We start from the raw sequence: 23,541 nt of genomic DNA, 5'->3' as shown, positions 1-23,541 counted from the left end.
CCTTTTGATCGACTTCCACTCGTCTTTTATCTTCATCATCCTAATCTCTTCGGAGTTTGGGAACACGTCTCGTAGGTATCTCAACAGTGTCTCCAGCAGGTGGAACCCTAGGAATTAGGGTCATGGAACATAGGGACCATTGAGGATGGATTCATAAAGCTCAATATCGAGGCCTTCATAGAAGTTTATCATCCTTATTTTTCATTGGGGATATTCATCCCGAATGAGTGTTGGAGGTTTTATAAGGGAACCAGCACTGTACATTGAATTCCAAGATTGATTTGACATTTTTCAAAAAAAATTGGAAGGCAATAAACAGGAAGTTGAAAAATTTAAGAAAATCTGAAATGTTGACACTAGCAGTCTCGGAGAATACTTAAAGCAATTGTTTTTAAAGAATTGGATCTGTGATCGGAATAAAACACGTTTTGAAAACAAATAACCAACAAAAGAAGATTATCCTTATTAGATGTAGATCGACTAATCAATTAATTTGATTAACAGGCTCTGATACCAGTTGTAGAAACCCAAATTCTTCTTAAGTATCAATAAACATAGTAAAATCAGAGTGAATGGAAACAAGAACTATGTAGTTGATGATGGTTAATAAAATTATTCAAGAAAACAATAAGAATGAAGAACTATCTTGAACAAGTCAGATGTTTTATTTAGATTTCGAATAAAACAGTAAACTCTCAATCTAATAGTACTCTCACAAGAATTCTTTATAATGGAGAGTAGTCTAATTTGGCAATATTTCAGGTAATTTTAACCTAAGGAGGAAGCCTCCTTTTATACGACCATGCTAAACAGAATCTCCTAAATTCTAGGCCTCAAACTCTGACTTCTTATTCAACGTCCTCCGCCTTCACGTTCCTTGGAAAGTGGAATGACTTGAGTATACGTGGCAGATTCTGTTAGGAGTCTTGGAGATAAGTCTGAACAACTTGTGCGCAAACCATGGGAGTAGGAGACTCAGAGCTCTTGGTCCAGACTGCTTCAAGTACTTAAGATTTTCGACGCTTAATCCTTGATCTTCCTCTGGGTTGAGCACGGACTCTTGTAAATGAGAAGGTTAGCTCTTTGAATAAGAGCTTTATATCTTAGTATCTTCTGCATAAGAGCTCTTGGTCCAGACTGCTTCAATCGAATAAGTCCTAAAAGACTAGAGTAAGAGACTTCTTACTTACACTTTTAAAAGTGGGTTTCTAACACATCCAACAATGATACTCCCCAAGTGATAAAAGAGACTCTGTCCTCATCTGAGCAATCTCAAGTCTCTGCTCCTGTCACTGATCCTCCTCAAGAAAACCAGATTACTTCAAATCTAGAGACTACTCCAACTTTCGAAATGGTAAAAGATCTGTCTCAAAGTTCGTATGTAGACCCAAACGCTGATTAAAGGACGGTTCAACCTCTGCCTCACACGGTCAAATGGACAAAAGATAATTCTATTCAACAGATCATAAGCGATCCAAAATCAATGTGAGAATGCCATCTGCATCTGGGAATGAATGCTTATTCACAACCTTCCTGAGCAAGGTAAAGTCTTTCAAGGTCTCCGAAGCTCTTGAAGACCCAGACTGGATTGTGGCAATGCTGAAGAGCTAAACCAGTTTGAACGCTTAAAGGTCTGGCGACTCGTACCACGTCCTAAGGGAAAGTCACTCATTGGTACCAAATAGGTATTAAAAAACAAGAAAGATGAAGATGGTGTCATCATTCTAAACAAGGCAAGACTGATGGCGAAGGGATACAATCAGCAAGAAGGAGTGGACTACGACGAGACTTTTGCACCGGTAGGGAGGATTGAAGCAATCTGGATGTTCTTGGCATATGCGGCCCACAAGAACTTCACAATATATCAAATGGACATGAAAACCTCCTCCTCGATAGAGTGTTGAAGGAAGAAGTATATGTCTTGCAACCTGAAGGATTCATGAACGCCTCAAATAGGACCACATTTACATCCTTGATAAAGCTCTTACAGTCTAAAACAATCTCCACGTGCATGGTATCACATTCTATCTGATTTTCTTGTCAAAGCCGGTTTTCCAAAGGTAAGATCGACACAACTTTATTCATCAAAAAAGAAGGTAAAGACATAATCTTGATACAGATATATGTCAACGACATAATTTTTGGTTCTACTAATCGAAAAGATTGTAAGAACTTTTCAGACCTCTTGTTGTCACGCTTTGAAATAAGCATGATGGGAGAATTGAACTTCTTCCTTGGACTTCAAATAAAACACTTGTCTAATGGAATTTTTATAAATCAATCTAAATATATTCAAGAAAGTATAAGGAAATTTAATATGGAAATTTGTTCTTCAATGAAAACTCCGATGACACTGGGTTCTAACTACGACTCTGATCCTAACGGAAAAGATGTCGATCCGAAAATCTATAGAGGGATGATAGGATATTTAATGTTTTTAACTGCTAGTAGACCAGATATTATGTTTTCAACATGTTTATGTGCTTGATTCCAATCTAAGCCTAAAGAATCACATTTACTTGTTGTTAAACGTATTTTACGTTATCTTAAAGGTATTGCTGATCTTGGCTTGTGGTACCCTAAGGAAACAGGTTATGAGATGATTGCCTACTCCGACGCTGATCATGCTGGATGCAAAGTTGGACCACAAAAGCACTTCCGGGCACATCCAGTTCTTGGGAGATAAACTGGTGAGCTGGGCTTCTAAGAAGCAGAACTGTGTGTCTACCTCGACGGCTGAAGCTGAGTACGTTGTTGCTGCTCATAGGTCATCTAGATGCACACACAGTTGAACGACTATGGCTTTAATTTCACCAAGGTTCCCATCTACTATGATTCTAAGAGTGCAATTGCAAATGCAACCTGGTCCAGCACACGAAAACCAAGCACATATAAATCAGGTATCATTTTATAAAAGACCATGTAGAACGAGGTTCAATTAAATTGTACTTTGTCAACACTGAGTTTTAGCTTGCGGATTTATTTACCAAAGCTTTGAGTGAGAAGAGGTTCAACTTTCTCGTCTGCAAGCTCGGTATGTTAAATCTTAAAACATGAAGTTTTTCAATAAAAACCATTATTGTCAAAGTCTATTTATGTACAGCCTGTTTTACATAGTATAGGCTTTTAGTTACTAATGTGTGTTGTTGTTTTCAGCCATTTGGAAATATAAGGTACGTAATTTTTAAGGGGGAGTGTGTTTTACTTTAATTTTAAATCTAGTATATGTTTGAGGAAGAGTTGTTTTTAAACTTTTATAACAAACATCTTTTGAGGGGGAGGGTTCCTTTCATTTGAAAATTGCTCTGTGTACTTTTTGAGGGGGATCATACCTAAGTTTTTGTACTTCAACCCAGTTAATGGTTGGACATCCTTTTAAGCTGGAAAATCCTTTTTATGATTTTTTTTAAAAAAATGTGTAAGTGTTGTTTTTATCGCATTAGCTTGATGCATAACTTTGTGTTATCGCATCATCTTGATGCGACAAAAAATGTTCATCGCATTACCTTGATGCGACAAAGAATCTTATCGCATCATCTTGATACGACAAACCATGTTCATCGCATCAGCTTGATGTGACAAAACAAAGTTATCACATTAATAGTATGCGAAAAAAAATTCTTATCGCATCAATGTCTTGCGATAACCTGCCCTTTATCGTATCTATGTGATTCAATAACCTTATCGCATCAAACTTAGGGTATAAATAGTTTTGGCTCAGTTTTGAACAGTACCTTTCCAAACATTCGATTTCAATCTCCAAACACCCAATACAGATGGCTAACAACGACGATAATATGTCCGATGAAGAGAACCCAATGCCTTCCATCCACTATTCGGTACCATCTGTAACCACCACCAACCCCGATGAAGAATTGATCCTCAAAGCTGTTTACCCCAAGATCCAACCAAACAACCATGCCTTAGACTACTCGATGAGGTGTGGTCACCAGATCATCCTCGAGATCCTGAAAGGACATCCCCTAAACACCGCCCTGACCACAACTGCACCCACCCCTATGATCTACCTTCAGCAATTCTGGAAGACCTTAAAGTACCATCCTGAAGCAGAACACCACCATTTCACTTACAACAATGACCATTTTCAGAATTTGCTAACACTAAGGCGGTTGACTTCCAGATAAGAACTCACGACCTAGAAAAGAGGACTTCGATGATTTCGCCTCGGATCATAAAATGTACGTCGATCTACGCATCCTGGGCTACTCAGAAAACATCACTGCAACGGGCCAATTCAAGTGGACGTTCCTACCACCATTATGGTACACGCTCTTCATCATTGTCAACCATTGCATGACTTCCAAGCACATGGGAATGGACAGATGGAGTATCTGTCTTGTGAATGTTCCACGGGATTACTTTCAACATGCACTACGACTACATCATTTTAATCTGGAACAAAATTGATGAGGTGATGCACGACAAGTCCAACAACAAAGCCAGAAAGTTTATGCCATTCCAGAGGTTTCTATAGATGCTCATCAAGAGCCTAATGTGGTCGGACAATGAGATTCCAAGACGCACAAATGAAGAAGGTAGACCAAAGTTTCTCATGCACTTCATGAAGCTACCTGAACACGCATTCGACAAGGTACTTCCTATTTATGTTGATCTCCTGGCTTATGCAGACTAGAGTGCATCATGTGTGCTAGCTTATCGAGAGGACCACGGTTTAATGGTCCAACCAGAACCGACTGGATCTCTCTAAGGACCAATCCCCGAGGTAGGTAGGGATGTAGGTCTAGGTAGTGACCAAGAAGAAGAAAATGAGGAGGGGGGACATAGACGGGGATGCCTCTGGTTCTGCATTAGACTCTTTTGACAGTGAAGATGATTCATCGGATGAAGGAGAGCCAACTGCGATTAAATCCTCATCATCAAAGGATTCTGACTCCTTGGACGAGGACGAAACGCCTAATAGCGCCGAATACCTACCAACTCACATCGGTGCCATGCTTGAGATTACAGAGTCTAGAAAGGAGGAAAAATCAATCCATGATATTGATGTCATGGGTCTTCATCTAATTGTTTCAACATCAGTCGTTGATATAAGGATGGAAGAGGATAAAGTTGAAAATGGCGAGAGACTGAATGATCGAATGGAGCATGAGATACGGACAAAAATTCGTTAGGACAGTTCCCAAACCACTATAAGTCGGGGAACCACATCTACTATCAAGTCGCATCCATTGGGATCCGGTATTGAACAAGTCATAATGGACCCAGCTACACAAATACACACCCCTTCCATCCACTGTAGCACCTCTCAACAGGTGCTAGTTTTATCAGATCATGGGGATGTACCACATCTGCTATACAACTCTCACTCGGAGAGTGTAGATATTAAAATAAGTAGACTACCGCCCCAGTCTACGACATAGTTTGTGTGCACATCGAGTCTAGCGCTTGATACAACTATTAGGACACATACGACTAGAGCATCTGTTGCTCAACCAGCGGTTCTTCGTGAACACGTTGCACCATCCAAAGTGGTATCTTCTACAGATACTTCACGAGGATAAGATGGAAATCCTACCAGTGCCACATCATTGCCAACACTGAATGTAGGTCACACAGTTGACTCAACTATCGTGTCAACAGGAAGGCTTAGTGTCACTGGTGTTACCTTACCCGAAACAACAACGCAAATGTTGGCTGGTGCTCTAGCTGCGTTCAAGCCTCCATGCACAGCCAGGTAGATGAACAAAAGCGACTATTGAAGGGAAAATCGGTCATGAAGCACGTGAGTCCAACTCCACCGCCACGGCTAGGGGTGTTCATGGTCCGGTTTGAGAGGTTTAACCCCTCAGACCACAAACCAAACTGTAATGGCGGTTTATACAATTTTCAAACCGAGTGGTTTGACATCAAATGCCCAAATCGGTCAAACCAAACCACGAAAAGGTGGTCTGGTCTGACCGGTTTGGGAGGTTTGGGCCTTTAATAGACTTTAAATATTAAACTTAAGAAACATATATAATTTAGAATTTTAGATTCAATATTCATTTTAACAAAAAATAATCCTAACAAATAAATATAATAATTAAATAGCTTTTGAGTCCAAAATCCAAGCAATCTAAAGTCCAAACAAATAAATATATAATACATATTATAAAACAAACAAATTAACAAAGTTACAACTCCACTGCGAGTATTGAATAACAAAATCCACGACTTAACAACTTCCAAATTTTTGAGTCTTGAGTTCTTAACAAAATCGATAGATTGATAGAGTTCTTGAGGGATTTCAAAATTTGGAGATCTTCAATGTCAAATGTGTCGATATTTTTAGGCACCGATTCATTTGGATTTGATTATATTAGACGTTAGGGTTTATGTTGGGCTTAGGAATATATTTGGGCCATAGCCCATAAGTTAAAAAAGTTGAGATTGCTAAACTAATATATATATATATATATATCTGTGTGTGTGTGTGTAATTGGCGATCGGTTTGGTCTAAACCGCCCAGAAAAAGTTCTAGACTACAGATCGGAACGAACCACCCGATTTTGCTATTTTTCAAACCAGACCAAACCGCCAGACCCCTTAAACTGCCAAGAAGGGTCCAATTTGACTTGTTTCGGCCGGTTTGAGCGGTCCAACGGTTTTTTTGAACACCCCTAGCCACGGCGACCACCTACTCATGAGCCTAGACAACCAACTGAGTGCTCAACTGAAAAGCTGAAATCTCTCTTATACGCTAGGCTGTTGTCCAAGGTAAATGAGGGAGGACAGGTGGAAGCTGATCTCATCGGCATGCTCAGGGCATACACCCAACTTGAGTATGTCATGAGAGCGGAGTTCCACGTATTTCACGACAAGGTCTAAGGCAGTTTCCAAGATCTTACTATGCAGGTGAATGACATGGCAAACACCATCAGATCATGTTTACAGACCTTCTCTGAGAGGATTCAGATCCTTGAGGACACATGCAAGAGTCAAGCAGGTGGGTCAAAAAGACGACAAGATGACGGGTATGACGACCCCGATTACCATGAGAGGGAGAAAGAACAAAGAACCACCAGCCATGACATCCCCCGACAAATCCAAAGACCAAGTCCCAGTGCAGAACAGTTACAACAACAACAGGGTCAAGGTCATTCTCAGCAATCTGCCGAGGTGGAACCAGAGCTAATGGTTGAAAAGTCAGCAGATACGAATATCAAAGTGCTCAAATGTCTACTATTGTTGCTGAGGTCCCATGCCTAATTATCGACATTGAATCCGACGAAGAAGGGCCTCGGCCTCAGTAAATCAAGGAAGAGATAGACAACTTCTTCACGTTCGTTGATGACGAGATACTCGACAAAGGGGATTTTGATCAATGCCTTAACAGATTCATCTCAAAGAGATCGGTCGATTCCCCAACCTCCAACGAGTCAGAGAACTGCAGGCCCGAGTACTCCAGCTACATCACATGTAGAGAGGTGGGAGAGAACGAGAATCAGAGTTCCATTCTTTGAAGATACAGAGATCAAAGTTTTTGTAAGAAGAATTATGGAATTGGATATGGTTCGAGTTATTCGGATCGCTCACCTCGACATCTTGCAGGTCATCGAGTATATGCACATGTTTAAGGCGAAGGCTCAACTGCTCGAGATGGTCAGTTCAAGGCATAAGATTGTGTGGATTAAGAACATCTACACCGACAGACTCGTGAATGTGTATTTCCCAGTCTTCACTGTAATCAAAACTGACGGCAAGGAATGGAAGTTCACAAAAGTTGACTTCAGGCATTTATCTTTTGAAGACTTCGAGACAATGTACCTGGACATTCGCCAGTGGACTATCAAACCAGAAAACGTGCAGATAGCTCTAGAAGTTATCAAGCGCTTCATGCTCCGTCAGATAATGCTTGGCTATGTATCAGACTTACAGTTGGGCATCGAGAGCAATCAACCAAAGATAAACCTGTTGAAGCCAAAGTAGAGTCAGGAAGACATAGAGTCCTTGCCCTTGTTCCTATTAATAGAGCAGCCTGAGTTTGGTATTGTGTACTCCAACAACATCGGAGAAAAGAATTTCATGCGATTCAACGAGCTACCATCCCACTCTGCAAAGATAATCAAATTGAAGTTGTCAAACAAGCTGGAGCTGGAAAGAAAAGGACTTGACAAGGTCAACCCACATGACAAGAACATGATGTTGAATGCTTTGGACATGATTGACAAGAAGTTGGAGTACCGAAGAATAATGCACAAATTCGAAGTATATTTTGGCCACTATCCGAGAAGAACAAAATTTGTCTGAAGCGACTTTATTACAAAAGGGGGAGAATGTTAGGTTTATATTTTGTTTGTAATAAAGTAGAGTGATCAAATTTGTAAATACCTTCAAGGTATATATAGAGATCCCTAGTTTCTAGAGTAGGTCAACTCATTATTGTATTATCATCTTATTATTGAGAAGCAGTCGCAAAAAGCAAACCCAATATTTTATATTCGATGATTTGAATCAATAGACAAGCCGACTGATTTGCTATTGCATTGTATTAATATTATATCATTGTTTCTTGTAATAACTGATAACCAACACCTTCAAATATAGGATATGCGTAATCTTGTGATTCTCTTTCCAAATCTATGGCCAATTAACCATATTAACTTTGAATTTATGAGTTGATTTGCAATTCAAAACCACATAGAACCATAAAAATAAAATTCAGAGGTACAATTAGTAGAACGAAGTAGGAAGCATGATTAAGGTTTCGAGTTCTAAGCTTTAAATCGAGATGTATCGTGTGAGTACACAACTAGTTAGGTCAAAAGCATGTATTGAGTTCACATTATTGGTTACGTGTATTACCGAATAAAGATGAGAAATACCTAATGTTTCAAAACTAGATTATTCAATATTTTCTTATGATTTTGCAAACACTCCTTCACACCCTAGGAATTTTCATAGAAACAACCGGTCCACTTTTTAAGGTAGAGGATAGGTGTACATCCATTCCAACCCCTAGACCCTACTTCCAAGTGAGAAATAATAGGTGGGTTTGGTTTTGGTGATATAGTTATAGTCGTTTTAACACTTTGGAAAAAATTGCAGGGAGAAGTTGGAAGGATAAGTTTCTATTCATGAGTCATATTGTGTACGAAAAGTAATAAGATTCTGGTCGAATAGAAAATTCTTGTTTCATCACTAATGGTGTTCATAGAAAGATAAGTTGACCAAGTTTTACATATGTAGTTTAGATAGAAGTTGTTTGAAGAGCAGCTAGAGTTGCATAAACTCCACCACTTAGGTTCAGAAGCTCATCATGCCTGCCCTTCTCAGCAATCACACCATTCTTCATAACTGCAATTATATCAGCCCCTTTAATGGTGGATAATTTATGAGCTACCACAATGGTTGTCCTTCCAATCATCACTGTATCTAATGCATCTTGAACTATGTGCTCTGATTCTGCATCCAAGGCACTTGTGGCTTCATCTAGCAAAAGGATTTTCGGGTCTTTCAGTACCGCCCTTGCAATCGCTATACGTTGTTTTTGCCCACCAGACATTTGCTCACCTGAAACCACACGAAATCAAATGAAAAGTAAATCCCATGCAGATGTAGAGTAATGGAGGTGAGATGTATGGAGACCTTAGAGCATCAAAAGTGGAGGGTTTTTGAGAGCTTATTGAAAAGCTTTTCGGCCGTATCACATTTGTGAAAAATTTCACAAAAAAAACCAACTTTTTTCTTGTAACTGCATAAGCTTCCAATAAGTTATTTTGCTTGGCAACCATAAGCTTGTAGGTCCCTCTTTATCAGAAAAACCTCTCATGAAAAAGCATACCATCTTAGAAGCTCTTACCTCTACCCTAAGGGGTGGAAATGTTTTCATGAAGACCCCTAACTTGCAAAGCACATAAATAAAGAACAAGAGGGCAAGCTACCGGTGAGAGTGTGTGCAAACAATGGGTACTGCTTACCTCTTCCCCCGACAGTGGTGTCATAACCATGAGGCAACGCTGATATAAAATTGTGGGAGTTTGATGCTTTTGCGGCTTTGATTATTTCTTCCTCTGTTGCACCTCCTTGCTTTCCGTAAGCTATGTTAGCTCGGATCGTCTCATTGAATAGTATAGGCTCTTGGCTTACTAGACCAAGTTGTTGCCTTAGCCAACTTATTTTAAACTTTTGGATGTCCATGCCATCCAGGTAGATATGGCCCGAGCATGGGTTATAGAATCGTTCAAGTAGACCTATGATTGTCGACTTCCCACTTCCACTCTCTCCAACGAGAGCCACAGTCTACAAGAAACTTTGCAAGATTAGAAAACCAAACAGTTTGAGCCATAAGTGCTTAAGTTTAAGGACTTTAAGGTCATATTTGGCAGCCATAAACTAACTTATAATATAAATAAATTTTTAAGTTTAATGAAAAAACCCCTTTTGGTTAGCCATAAACTAGTCTTTTGAAAAACTACTTCAAGTAGCATTTCAATAAGCTTCACAAGTTTTTTCCACTTCTTTTTCTTCCAATTACACCCCTCATATATTTCCAATTAATTTATGAACATACTCTTTTATAGCATATTTCATTTATCATCTAGGTTATCAGTTAGTTTTCACCAAATGTGACTGGTAATCAGGTAACAACTATTTAGCAGCCAAAAACTAGTTTCTCAGCTACTTTACCACATATAACCCAAGTCCATTCTTTTTTAAAGGAGAACGAGGCCAAGTTTTTTTTATATGCATAAAGAATAGACCAAAAAACAAAAAGAAGACATGTAAGGTCTTTTGATCAATGGGATACCTTTCCAGATGGTATTGTCAAAGACAAATCCTTGAAAACTTGAATATATGGCCTTGTTGGATACTTGAAACTCACATGTTGAAGCTCAACATTACCCATTACCTGATCCAATGTTGTGCCACTTTCAATGCTCGAATCAATCTCGGGCTTACTGTCGAGAATCTCAAAAATGGAGATAATTGATTCCTGAGCTTTGTTCAAATCGGAAAACAGTGTGGCTGATTGAGATAAACCCGATGATAGTGTTGACAAAGAAAAGAAAACCTGCATTTATTTTAAGTCTAGATTAGAATTTGTAATTGTGGAAGTGAGTGAAAATATAATATACTAGATAGGGTATTTGTGGAAACAATTTCTTTACCCTCTGGGGTAGAGACAGAGTATGCGTGTATTCTACCCCCAACCGTTCGTTTGCTTTGGTTTTTAGTGAAAAATATAATAGGACAAATTTGAATTCTGAAGTAATTACCCTGAAAATTTCATTAAAGGTTATTCTTCCATGTTGCTGAAGAATGGATCCAATGTAGAAAAAGATTGAAGTTGAGGAGTAGAGTACGAAAGAACTGAGCCCGAAACCCGCACCATTTACAATCCCGCTTTTAACTGCTTGTTTTATTGGTTGCTCGCATTTCTTTTGGTACAGATTTATCACCTTCTCTTCAGCACCAAAGGAGGAAATGGTTCTAATGTTTCCAACGGCATCACTTGCAACTTGGCTGGCGTCTTCATACATCGCCTTGGCACCGGCACTGATGCTTTTGTAAAACTTGAGCTGAATATATCCTTGCAAGCTAAGCAAAGGCAACAAAACTAGTATTACAAGCGCAAGAATCCAGTTAGCGGTGAAAGCTATCACGAGGCCAGCTGCAATCATGGCTACATTTTGTACAACTAGTGCCAAAGCATCGCCAAGAATACTCCTCATCGTTGACGCATCTGTTGCTAGCCTTGCACCAACTGCACCGCTGTTTTATGCATGGAAAATTTCTTCAATGTCAAAAGAGAGACAAAAGAAACCTAAACAATTAAAAAGTCTAGACAATATGCTCTCGTGCACCCCCACCAGTCCTACAGGCATCATGGGGGAGAAAAATCAGAGTAAGTATGCAGGAAGCGGAGGTTCCCTAGTTTTAAATGAATAGACTTTCTTTATGGATGCTCACCATCCTACTACTGAGGCAGCACATGAGGGATTATATAGGAGAATAACCTTCTGACATATTTCTTTTTAAATGCACGACCGTCTACTCTCTTCAGACCAAAATAAATTTCCACATTTCTTTTTTAGTTTGTTTTAAAATAAGTATCCACTTTCAAAGTAAGTGGTTACTTTCCAATTCTACCTTTCATTTTGAAATGGAGAAATGCATTGCTCCTCGTATTATTAAGGGTATAATTGTCATTTACTTAATTAAAAAGTGTAATAATTACACATTTCTATAACTACATGCAATTTTCATTCTGAACATTTATTTTGGGACGTAAGGAGTAACATATTTAAGAATACCTCTACCTAACACAAGAAAAATGTCTCTTCCTAACACAAGAACACGTTTAAATTTGTTAGAAGGTCATGCAATTATAAAAAAATGTGTCAAAAGGTTATTATGTGAATAACCAACACGCAGGGACATACAACCTAAACAATCGATGTAATAACAGATCTTGTGTACTTAGGATTATTTAGGCCATTGATCTTAAATGAGATTTTAATTAACAACATGACTTTCTGAAAAGTTTTGTGGCATTCAGGTGTATTGAAGTGACATTGTATGGAAGTAGGGGTGTACAAAAAACTGTCAACCCGTGAAACCCGCCCAACCCAACCCAACCCGCTAACAATCCAATTAAACCTAACCCTCCAAACCGCTAACACGTCAATTAGGAGGGTTGAAATTTGGTTGGGCCTAGCACAACTCGCCCAACCCGCCACTAATATATAACTTTTATAAAATTATATATATATATATATGTGTGTGTGTGTGTGTGTATGTGTGTGTGTATATGTTTATTATGTATATATATTGGGAAGGGTTCAAACGAGAACACTTCATTTTACGAGAACGCGAGAACACCTTTATCACATGTGATACTATTATTTCATTACATATGATACACATGTGATACTAAATCAGAGACACGGGTAATTTTTTGCGCAATCTTGGTTGCAGGCCAAGTCGTCCTTACACCACTAAGCCCCCTCACATGTATTATCACATGTGATAAGGGTGTTGTTGATATAATACTATAATTCATCAAGACCATCACATGTGATGTTAAATCATAGACGCGGACAATCTTTGGCGCGGCCTGAGTCGTAGAACATGTCTTCCGCATATCACCAAGTCCCCTCATGCATATTATCACATGTGATAAGGGTGTTCTCGCGTTCTCGTAAAATGGAGGTGTGTTCTCGTTTGAACCTCCACCTATATATATATATATATATATATATTAATAATGTATAAATTTTATATGATTTTTATTGGTATTATGTTTGTATTTCATTTAGCTAAACATATAGATTACCAAAAGAGATTAACGATCAAAGAATGATGATAAATAATCTAAGTAATAAGAGAAAATTATTGAAATCTTTTTTGCAGTAACAACAAATTGATATGTCGGAGAATATGAATGATATTGATAGATATTTGATTGACGAATCCATCAATCTAAATAACCTGTCATTTTATGTTGTAATTTAGTGGGAAAAAATGCTTAGTGTAGCATTTTGCTACAACAACGTTAGATCTTATAGGATGCCTAAGATGTCTAAGTGTCCTAATATGATACTTTATAGGACGAAACAAGAAAAATGTCTTATCTAAAAGAGTTACAATATGTTTATTGGATGATTTTGGACGTCTTAACAAATTCTATGACGTTTTTAAAATAAAGTATCATATTAGCTATTTTATACGACACGACTTGAAAAATGTCATATGAACATAGACGTCCTATAAATACATGAGTTTACGGGACATTTCTCAAAATGTTTCTATAAAATAASTAATACGACATTTTATTTAAAAATCATTCAAAAACACTTATTGAAATGTCCAAAATCGTCCAAAAACGTTCTATAAAGCCTATTATAACCTTTTTAGATAGGACGCTTCATAGTATGGTCTATAAACTTAAGTTTTAAGAAATATTTCTTTAGTCAAATTTATTTAACTACTAACCCGCCAACCCAACCCAACCCAACTCATCTCAACCCGCAAGGGTTGAGTTGGGTTGAAATTTTTCCAAACCGCGGTAATTGGGTTGGGTTGTAAAAATGTTACAAACCGCTCAACCCAACCCACCTACACCCCTATATGCAAGTGGCATGCTAAAATCTGTCATAAGGTCATGGATTTAAAATAAAATTTTGAGAAGGTCATTCAACAGACGGACATGTGGTCGTACCTTGAATGTTCGGGTTTGTCAAACCAACTCATTTCCTGGTGGACAATCTTTCGGAATGACAATGAGCGGATTCTTTGAATCAGTTTACCTCCCGCAACTCCAAAAAAACAGTTCTGCAGCGGCACAAATAACAAGGAACAAAAGCCCAGACCGACGAACATCAGTGCCCAAAAGCTCGAACCTTTACGAAGCTTGTTTGGAGGCTCATAAAAGATCTTTATGGAGGATGACATTATCAACCCATGGATAGGGAAAAGCACACCGTGCGCAACTGCAGCAATAGATCCAAGGAACAAAACAAGCAGTTCAGGCTTGTTTAGATACGCTATCCGTTTGATAGGAATGTTTTTTACTCTCTTAGGTCCAGTCGTCTCCTCCTTACGTTCTCCTATGATTCCTGTTTCTTGCGTATTTATGGAACATATTACATCTCCGAAAGATGTACGATTGGCTGGAGATGTTTTAACTGAAGATCCATCGCATGAACTTTGTTCGATATCTTCTAGTTCTATGTCTACGACAACCTGTTGTTCTTCTTCTGCTTGATGATTTTTGCCCGATTGCATTTGGACAAGCTGAGCATAAGCCCCAGCAGGAACTTTTATCAACTCTTCATGATTACCTGATTAGACATCGCATTGCCGAGGTACTTGTTTTAATTAGTGTGCATGTGCTAATTCGAACATACGAGAACCAATACAACAAAATGGGTCTTCTAAGACGTACATGCATAGTAATAAAGTAGTACTCTATGGGACTATAAGTTTATAGAACCAGCTATCTAAAAGCGTTACAACAAGTTGTTAGGACGAAGTTAAGCCAAACTGAACAAGTTCTGGTAACCTAATAAGAGATTAAAAGGGAATTATACCAAGGGCGTTTCCAATGGGTAACACCAAACAAATGGCTAGAAGGACCATGTTAAGTACTTTTTTAGGACGGTTGGGTGTCTAGAAGGACCATTTTTCTTGTAGTGAACATACACTTAGAAGACAAATAAGGATCGGTAGGTTACCTTTTTCGAGCAGCTTACCAGCATGAACCACAGCTATAAGCTCAGCATTTCGAATGGTAGACAAACGATGTGCGATGACCACAGTCGTCCGAGAGGCCATGACTGTGTCGAGCGCATTTTGTACTAAACGCTCAGATTCAGCATCCAATGCACTTGTTGCTTCATCTAAAAGGAGGATTCTTGGGTTTTTCAGAATAGCTCTTGCTATTGCTATTCTCTGCTTTTGGCCACCAGATAGCTGAGTCCCACGCTCACCCACCATCGTATCAAGCCTCTGGAAGAACACAATTGATGAGATTATTTAACCATTGTACCCGTTATGAAAAGTAACCTAATGATCTCGTAACACTTCATGACATGAATACCCGTTTACAAAAGGGTAATATATTTGACATCCATGTCATAAACTATTACAACATCAACACGATACCAGTCAAAATGAATATAAAAATAAGAAATACCGAACTTTGTTCCATTGAATAGGGAATTTAGAAATTTTGTTATATTGCTCGAGGAAAAAAAATATTCTTTGTTAATTTAAATAGGAACTAAGGCATTTTGATGCATTCTACCCATTGTAAACCCAATAAAACTAGATTTGTTTAAGAATTTACATACTCGAGGTAGTTTGTTGATGAAATCCGAAGCACGGGCAAGGTGGATAGCCGCTTCAATCTCCTCATCGGTAGCATTTTCCTTTCCATACATTATGTTTTCCCTTATGGTAGTTGTAAACAACACAGGTTCCTGACTAACTAATGCCATTTTTGATCTTATCCATTTTAGTTGCATCTTTTTCAAGTTAACACCATCTATAAGCACTTCTCCGGTTTCAGGATCATAGAATCGTTCCAGCAAACTTATGACGGTTGACTTCCCGTTTCCGCTTTGACCTACTAAGGCTGCAGTCATACCACTTGGAATGTGCAGAGAAAAACCCGATAAGATCTGGATATGGGGGCGCGCAGGGTACCTAAAGTAGACATCTTTGAGCTCGATTTCACCTTTTATATCTTCCAGTATGATTCCATCTTCATCGTACGCATAAATTTTTGGTTTACGGTTGATAGTCTCAAACATAGTGTAAGCTGCAGCTCTCCCTTGTGCAAATGCAGATAGACATGGGGAAGTCTGGCCTAGTGAACTAGTACATTTTAAGGTGAGACAGAAATTAGAGAAGAGCCAAGAAATTAAAGATCAATATTTCAAACATCAAAATGTAACGGAGTTTCTTCAATCTTCTGTTTTTACCATTTTGACATGTAACCTACTGATCTTGTAACATTTGATGACATGGATGTCAAACATATTTTGAAACTTTATTACATCGATTGAGAAAAAAAGAATTATTTGTTACACTAAATAGTAAATAGGAACTAAAGTGAAATTTGTTCAAAATAGCATACAAAACTTAAAAGGTCATAATTACTTACAATGCCCCGAACATCATGGCCATTATGATGCTAATAACTTCTCCGCCATTGTAGCCTTTCTCCAAAACCAGTTTGGATCCATACCAAATAGCTAGCCCATGGCTACAAGAGGAAACTAGTAAAGATACAGCGGTTCCTAACCCTGACGCCAACCCTTGATGAGCAGTTGCAGAATAAGCAATTTCTAGCTTATCGTCATACTTTTTTATTGCTTGCTTCTCCCCATTGAAGGATGCAACCTGTAAAATTAATAAACCACAAGAAAGATGATGACAATTCAAGGAAAACGTCGTATCAAATCAAGGGATGCACTTGAAGGTAGCTTCTACCAAAGGGTCATCGGCCCAACGGTATCCAGATTATTAGTAGAGTCTCTCAGGAGGTCAAAGGTTCAAGCCTCATCAACATTGAGGAGTGTGTGTGAGTATTTGCTATATATTCAAAAAAGAAATCTTGATTATTTTCGTGCATGTACTTACAGTTCTAATGGCTCCAACTGTTTGTTCAACCACATTTCCAGCTTGTGCATAGGAGGCTTGTGCACGAACCGCCATTTCCGAGATGATAAAAGACATGCACCCTCCAGCAACAACTAGCACTGGTGCAGAAAAGCATACTACAAGTGCAAGCCGCCATCCTCGAATAAATGATACTAGGAAGCCTCCAACAAACGTTGTAACAAGTTGAATAAACTTTCCTACCTGTTTCATTTTCAAGATGATATATATATATATATATATATATATCATGAATCGGGTTCCATAAGATTTGGGATGAATCGAAAGAAGGGAAGTTTCATACATGAAAAAACACACCTTTTCACCAAGAGCTTCTCTGATGATAATAGGGTCACTAGACATTCTTTCTATGACTTCACCTGTACTAGTTTGGGTATCAAAGAACTCAACATCTTGTCCCAATAGTGCCTTCAAGTACAGTCCTCTTATGCGGATCGATTGTCTTTCTCCCGATATGATCCAACAAGATACCTCTGCACATGAGAACATATCCTTGAAGACTGAAGGTGTTCCAATCAGACATACAACAGAGTCTCCCCAATTATACATATACTCTTTTAGATGAGCAAGGGCATTAAGATGAGTTCAGACGAAAGATCTCGTGAGGATAGGAATTAAGATGAGAAGTGTAAAATGGGATTTGGACCCTTGGATCACTTTTAATCTTAAATCAACCCATGAATTGCGCTTTTGAAGAGAATTGATCGGGTGCTTCCCTTCAGTATTGATCTAGTGGAACTCTTCGATTAAGATTGATCCAAGAGTCTTACCCTTCTCACTATAACTTTCATTTTCACCGGAACCAAACCGATGATTTCAATGTTATAATGTCAATATACAGCTTGGATTAGCTGATTAACTAAAACTTCTTCATGTCCACCAATGGCGGAAACAAAAAACATAATGAAAAACAAGATGAAATGGTGAAAAAAAGGAACCAAATTGCACACCCATATATATATATATATATATATATATAAACGAAGATCATGTGAGAATAGGAGTACAGTGAGAAGCGTAAAAAAGAATCTAGACTCTTGATCACTTTTAATCTCATCCCTACCCACATAAATTATGATTGATTCAATGGTGGAGATCTCTATAGTCATAGGTTCATTTGAGAAGTAGTAAGTATTTGAGAAGTAGAGAAGCGATACTAGCTCTTCATTTGCTTAAGATTTGCGGCTTTAACTGTGAAGCACCGGATAATTTCTCGCATGATATGCAGAAGATAGAGGGGTAGTTTCGTAACTTTTACAAATAGGCGGAAAAACAAACACACATATGAACCCATGCGATTCACATATGAACTATATGTTCTTATGTGAACCCGTGCAATTCACATATGAACTTGTTTGAAAACTATTTGTAAAAGTTATGAAACTAACCCTCTATTTTGCGTTTGACCAGTCAAAGCCACAATCATTGACCGGTCAAAGTTGCAATCATTGACCGATCAAAGCTGCAATTATTGACCAATCTTGACTGTATGAAGGGATAGGATCACTTCTTTACTTTTCAAATGAACCTCTCTCTCTATGTGTATGTGTGTGTGTGTATGTATATATATATATATATATATATATATACTAAATGTGCTTTTATCTGATATTAAACAAAAGTTACAACTTTAAGGGGTTGTTTACTAAATGTTTATCGGATGAGCATAGTAAGGGCCGAGAATCTTATCCGATATGAGCCATGGCAACAACAGAGCTTCTAGCTCAGCAAGTTATGGAGAGGACTCTTACCTGGTTAGCACTTACCTGGTTAGCACTTACCTGGTTAAAGACGATTATAGACAATCCATTTTGATGGGTTGAGATGTTATCCGACAAGGTAGGTGAGAGTTGTTTCTCTTGCTGGTAAATGCTTACTAGGTAAGCATTTGGCCCTTTAATTACCTTTTAGAAAAAGTAAATTACACTTTTGGTCCTTGTGGTTGTCACTCATCATCAAGTCTAGTCTGTACTTTAAACTAATTACATTTTTAATCGTTATGGTTGCCACTTTGTTTCGCTTTTGATCCTTGTGGCTAACAGCGTTAACAAGACCCGTAAACTTCAAAACATTTTGCTATTTTTTCATTTATTTAATTTTATATTCGAAAATTAATTTCATTTCATACGTTCTATAAACTTAATTCAATGGTAGTTATATCAACAATCAATGATGTTTAAAAGATCAATATACAAAATAGATGTTGTGTTCAAGAGGTATTTTTGATACATAAAATGTCTATATAATTAAGATGATTTTCATATAGTATTAAGGAAATTACGTATGCGTATATGTGAATGTGATGATAGTTGATAAAATTGACTTACGAAAAAAAGAGGCAATGCCGATGCCTATAGCCAAATACAAGTAAACGATGCACACCTGAAAAACAGAGAATGTGATGTAAGTTACATATAGTTATTAAAATTGATATAAAAAATTATATATATATATATATATATATATATAAGTTTAATTATTTAAGAAACTCCGATGATAATAGATCTTAACCATTTCCAAGATTATAAGTTTTTTTTAATTTATATATATAAAAAAATTATGGCTAATTTAAATTTATTTTAAAATTTTTATATATTAAAATATTAGTCTATGCCATTAAATCACTAACTCACTTCTTATTTTAAAAAGTTACTTTTTCTTTTTAAATAATAATTCAATTATCTATTTTATTTAAAATATAATAAAAAAAAAACCCGATTTTTTAATGAATTTTAAATAAAAAATAGCTAGCTTGATGAATTTCCTTTGAGAAATCTCTCTAATTTATTTTGGAGAATTGTGAAATAATGGTTATTTTTTTACCTTTTTTCCGAGGAGTGAGGCGTGTTAAACCAAAATTTTATTTCAAAAATTACTAGTGTTTGATACCATGTATTGTGTGTCGAACAAAACTCAATTTAAGAAAAAATGTAAAGTCTCGACTCAAACGGAAGTGCAATGTGTCTGAAAATTCTGGATTTTATTTATAGTTATAACATCTGATCCAATACCGTAAATCACGATTTGGAGAATACTAACATCAGATGAAATCATGTCACTAAGTCAACACTTTCGTTCTATATATAAGTGATATATTAGATACTTAAACTATATTTGTTATTATAAATACTATAATAATCACAACTCTTGTTAAGAAAAAAAAAATGTATCATTTACATTCGTTTTGCATGAAAATTTTACCAATTGGTTGGTTTTGATTTCAACCTTTGTTATAGATTTCAAAGCTTCATTACGCATTTATATATCCATCATATTCTTCCAAACTATTATTTTTCTACCAATATGAGATGATGAAAGTCAACTTTATTTCACATTTGAGGAATAATTTAAACCTCATGTTGTCAAGTCATCATCATTGGTTTCACTTTTATATTTGCACTATAATTTTTACATTTGGTTGGTTTTGATTTCAACCATGGTTATAAATTTCAAAGAGGGTCATCCAAAATAAGACAACTCTATGATGCAAACTCTATGATTTGATACAAAAGCATCCAATACACCTTTCTTATATACTTCTTTTTGTTCAAATCTTTCAACTCTTCATCAATATGGGACAACTAAAACTCAACCATAATTTATCATTTGAGAATATTAATTCCCATCGTGCCACTGCCACCTTAATACCCAAGGTTTTCTTATATATATATATATATATAGATAAATATTTTTATCATTTGGCTGGTTTTGATTCCAACAATGTATATATATATATATATATATAAAGATAAATATTTTTATCATTTGGTTGGTTTTTATTCCAACAATGGTTATAGATTTCAAAGAGGGTAATCCAAGATAAGACAACCCTATAAGAAAAATCCCATGAATTGACACAAAGACACCATCCATTTTTTTATACAGTTCATTTTGTTCAAATCTTTTAACTCTTTATCAATGTGGAACAACCAAAACTCAACCACAATTCATCATTTGAGAACACTCAATTCTCATGGTGTCATCTCAATATCCCAACGTTTTACTTTTGTATATATAATATAAAGATAAAGATATAAAGTTAGTTTGGTTTTGATTTCAATCATGGTTAAAGGTTTCAAAGCATCCATCATGCTTTTATACATCCATCATCTTTTTCTAAATCTTTCCACCAATATGAGATGATGAAAATAAACTTTAATCAAAATTTGAAGAACACTCAAACATCATGTTGTCAAATTATCATTCTTGGTTTCACTTTTAGTTTTAAACTATGATTTTTACCATTTGGTTGGTTTTTATTTCAACAATGATTATATACTTTAAAAAGGGTCATCCAAAATAAGACAATCTTATGAGGAAAACCTCATGATTTGACACAAAGATATCATCCATTTTTTTATATACTTCACTTTATTTAAATCTTTTAACTTTTCACAAATATGGGACAACTAAAACTTAACCACAATTCACCATTTGACAATACTCAATTATCATGTTATCACCTCAATATCCCTAGGTTTTACTTATATATATATAGAGGTTGGTTATTATACAACCCTTGACATTTGTGCAACCAATACAACTCAATCTCAACTGTCCATTTCATTTGATTAATATGTGATTTATAGAAGTTTTGATTGTTTCCTAATATAAAGTATTAATCATAATTAATGAACCATATTCATATTCCATAAATATTCAAATCATAATAAATGAACTCTCATAATTTCCATAAATATCTCAATTTATTAGGTTGCATTAGTTGTAAAAATACGACGGGTTGTATTTGAAACAAACTATATATATATATATATATATATATATAAGATAAAGATTATTTTATAGAAAGTTTATTTAATATTAAATGTATTAAATATTTTAATAATATAATTATCATTAAGATGTTTAAATTAGGAAAAGTATAAAGAATGTATTTTTTTTTTTGTAAATTGACTTTTCTTTTCTATTTTAAAAAATTATAAAGAAATTGTTAGATATCTCAACGCATATTCTAAAAAATAGTATATAACTTGATCATAGTTCAAATTCCATATCGTTAAGGTTTTAAATGGTATGGCATGACGATAAAATCAAGTCTTAAATCTTAGAAGCCATGATGAGGTTATTGTCAGCACAAGAAATAGAGGTTTTAAGTCGTTGCCATAGGTCAATTTATCTTTAGAAACGGTTCATAAATATGACATGTCGTCACAATAACTTGTTGTTGAAACATGTCGTTGATAAATGTGGGTCACTGAAACTCACTTTTCTAGTATGTTTTCCATTAAGCCGATAATGTATATATATACACATTAAAGTTTGTATGTATGTGTATTTTCCACTATGACTCAATAATTTTAATTTATATTAAAAAAGTAACGTATTTCAAAACTTTAAAACTAATCAAAAGATTATAATCCAAGCGGTCGAAGATGGTCAAGACTTTATTTTATTAAAAAATATAATATAATTTCAAAAAAGATTTAAAGCGTATAATTTAATGTAACATGACAAAACAGTAACATCCAGGAGTATTACCTTTGATATGTTATCAGTAACATTTGAGCTGTCGGAAGTTGCCAACGAGTTTATTAGTTGTCCAAATATAACAGTCATAAGAGGTTGCGCCATCCCGAACCCAATGGCACCTAGCGTCCCGATCATCATTAACATCACGTCATATCGATCAGCAAATGAAAAAAGTTTGAAAAAATGAACTTTCTTATTTCCGTCATTCATCCCTTCTAAGGATTTCCCTTGTCGTTTGACGATCATATTTTCTACGTGCTTTTGTTCGTGTGTAGACAAGAAAAAGAGAGCAATACAAAAGGTTTAGAGCATTTCCAATACTTGAGAAATGCAAAAATAAACACTTTTTTATAGAACAATAAAGGGGTGTGTGTGTGTGTGTTTTAATTTTAAAACAATATATTTATGAAAAAACAAAAAAGCGAAGAACAGCTTTTGGTCAAAAAAGAATTACTTTTTCAATTATTTAATCAAATAAAATATTAATTATATAATTAAACAAAATAATCTGTACATATTATATTTTCTATATCCAGTTTTAATTAAAATATCTGACATAAGTATTCAATTTTAACTAAAANAACAAAAAAGCGAAGAACAGCTTTTGGTCAAAAAAGAATTACTTTTTCAATTATTTAATCAAATAAAATATTAATTATATAATTAAACAAAATAAAATATATATATATATATATATATATATATTATATTATAAAACATTTGATAAAAACTTTTAAATATCATTATTTATGCATGAAATATTGTTTATTAATGTATGTTACTTAAAATTTAAGATTACAAGTAAATTGTACGTAAGTACAACTTATTAAAGCTCCATTTTTAAATTCGTATAACTAACTGCAGATTAACATAATCAAATACAAGATAAACATCTCATTT

At 35.9% G+C, this 23,541-nt stretch overlaps 1 protein-coding gene across 1 annotated transcript; it reads right to left on the bottom strand.

Annotated features, from left to right (window-relative positions):
* Nucleotides 1-9,211: 9,211 nt before the first annotated feature.
* Nucleotides 9,212-22,836, bottom strand: LOC112519946 (ABC transporter B family member 9-like). Its single transcript, XM_025128263.1, has 13 exons — nt 22,651-22,836; nt 19,479-19,533; nt 17,449-17,624; nt 17,113-17,334; nt 16,634-16,872; nt 15,819-16,344; nt 15,201-15,474; nt 14,631-14,807; nt 14,186-14,573; nt 11,241-11,736; nt 10,772-11,035; nt 9,942-10,263; nt 9,212-9,534 (listed from the first exon to the last, which is right to left on the bottom strand). The coding sequence occupies exons 1-13, from the start codon at nt 22,783-22,785 to the stop codon at nt 9,212-9,214; spliced, it is 3,597 nt and encodes a 1,198-aa protein (XP_024984031.1). The 5' UTR covers nt 22,786-22,836.
* Between the last annotated feature and the right edge of the window lie 705 nt (nt 22,837-23,541).

Source organism: Cynara cardunculus (assembly GCF_001531365.2).
Source record: "Cynara cardunculus var. scolymus isolate 2C chromosome LG 10, CcrdV1, whole genome shotgun sequence".
NCBI classification, from domain to species: domain Eukaryota; kingdom Viridiplantae; phylum Streptophyta; class Magnoliopsida; order Asterales; family Asteraceae; genus Cynara; species Cynara cardunculus.
This window is presented reverse-complemented; position numbering and strand designations above follow the sequence as displayed.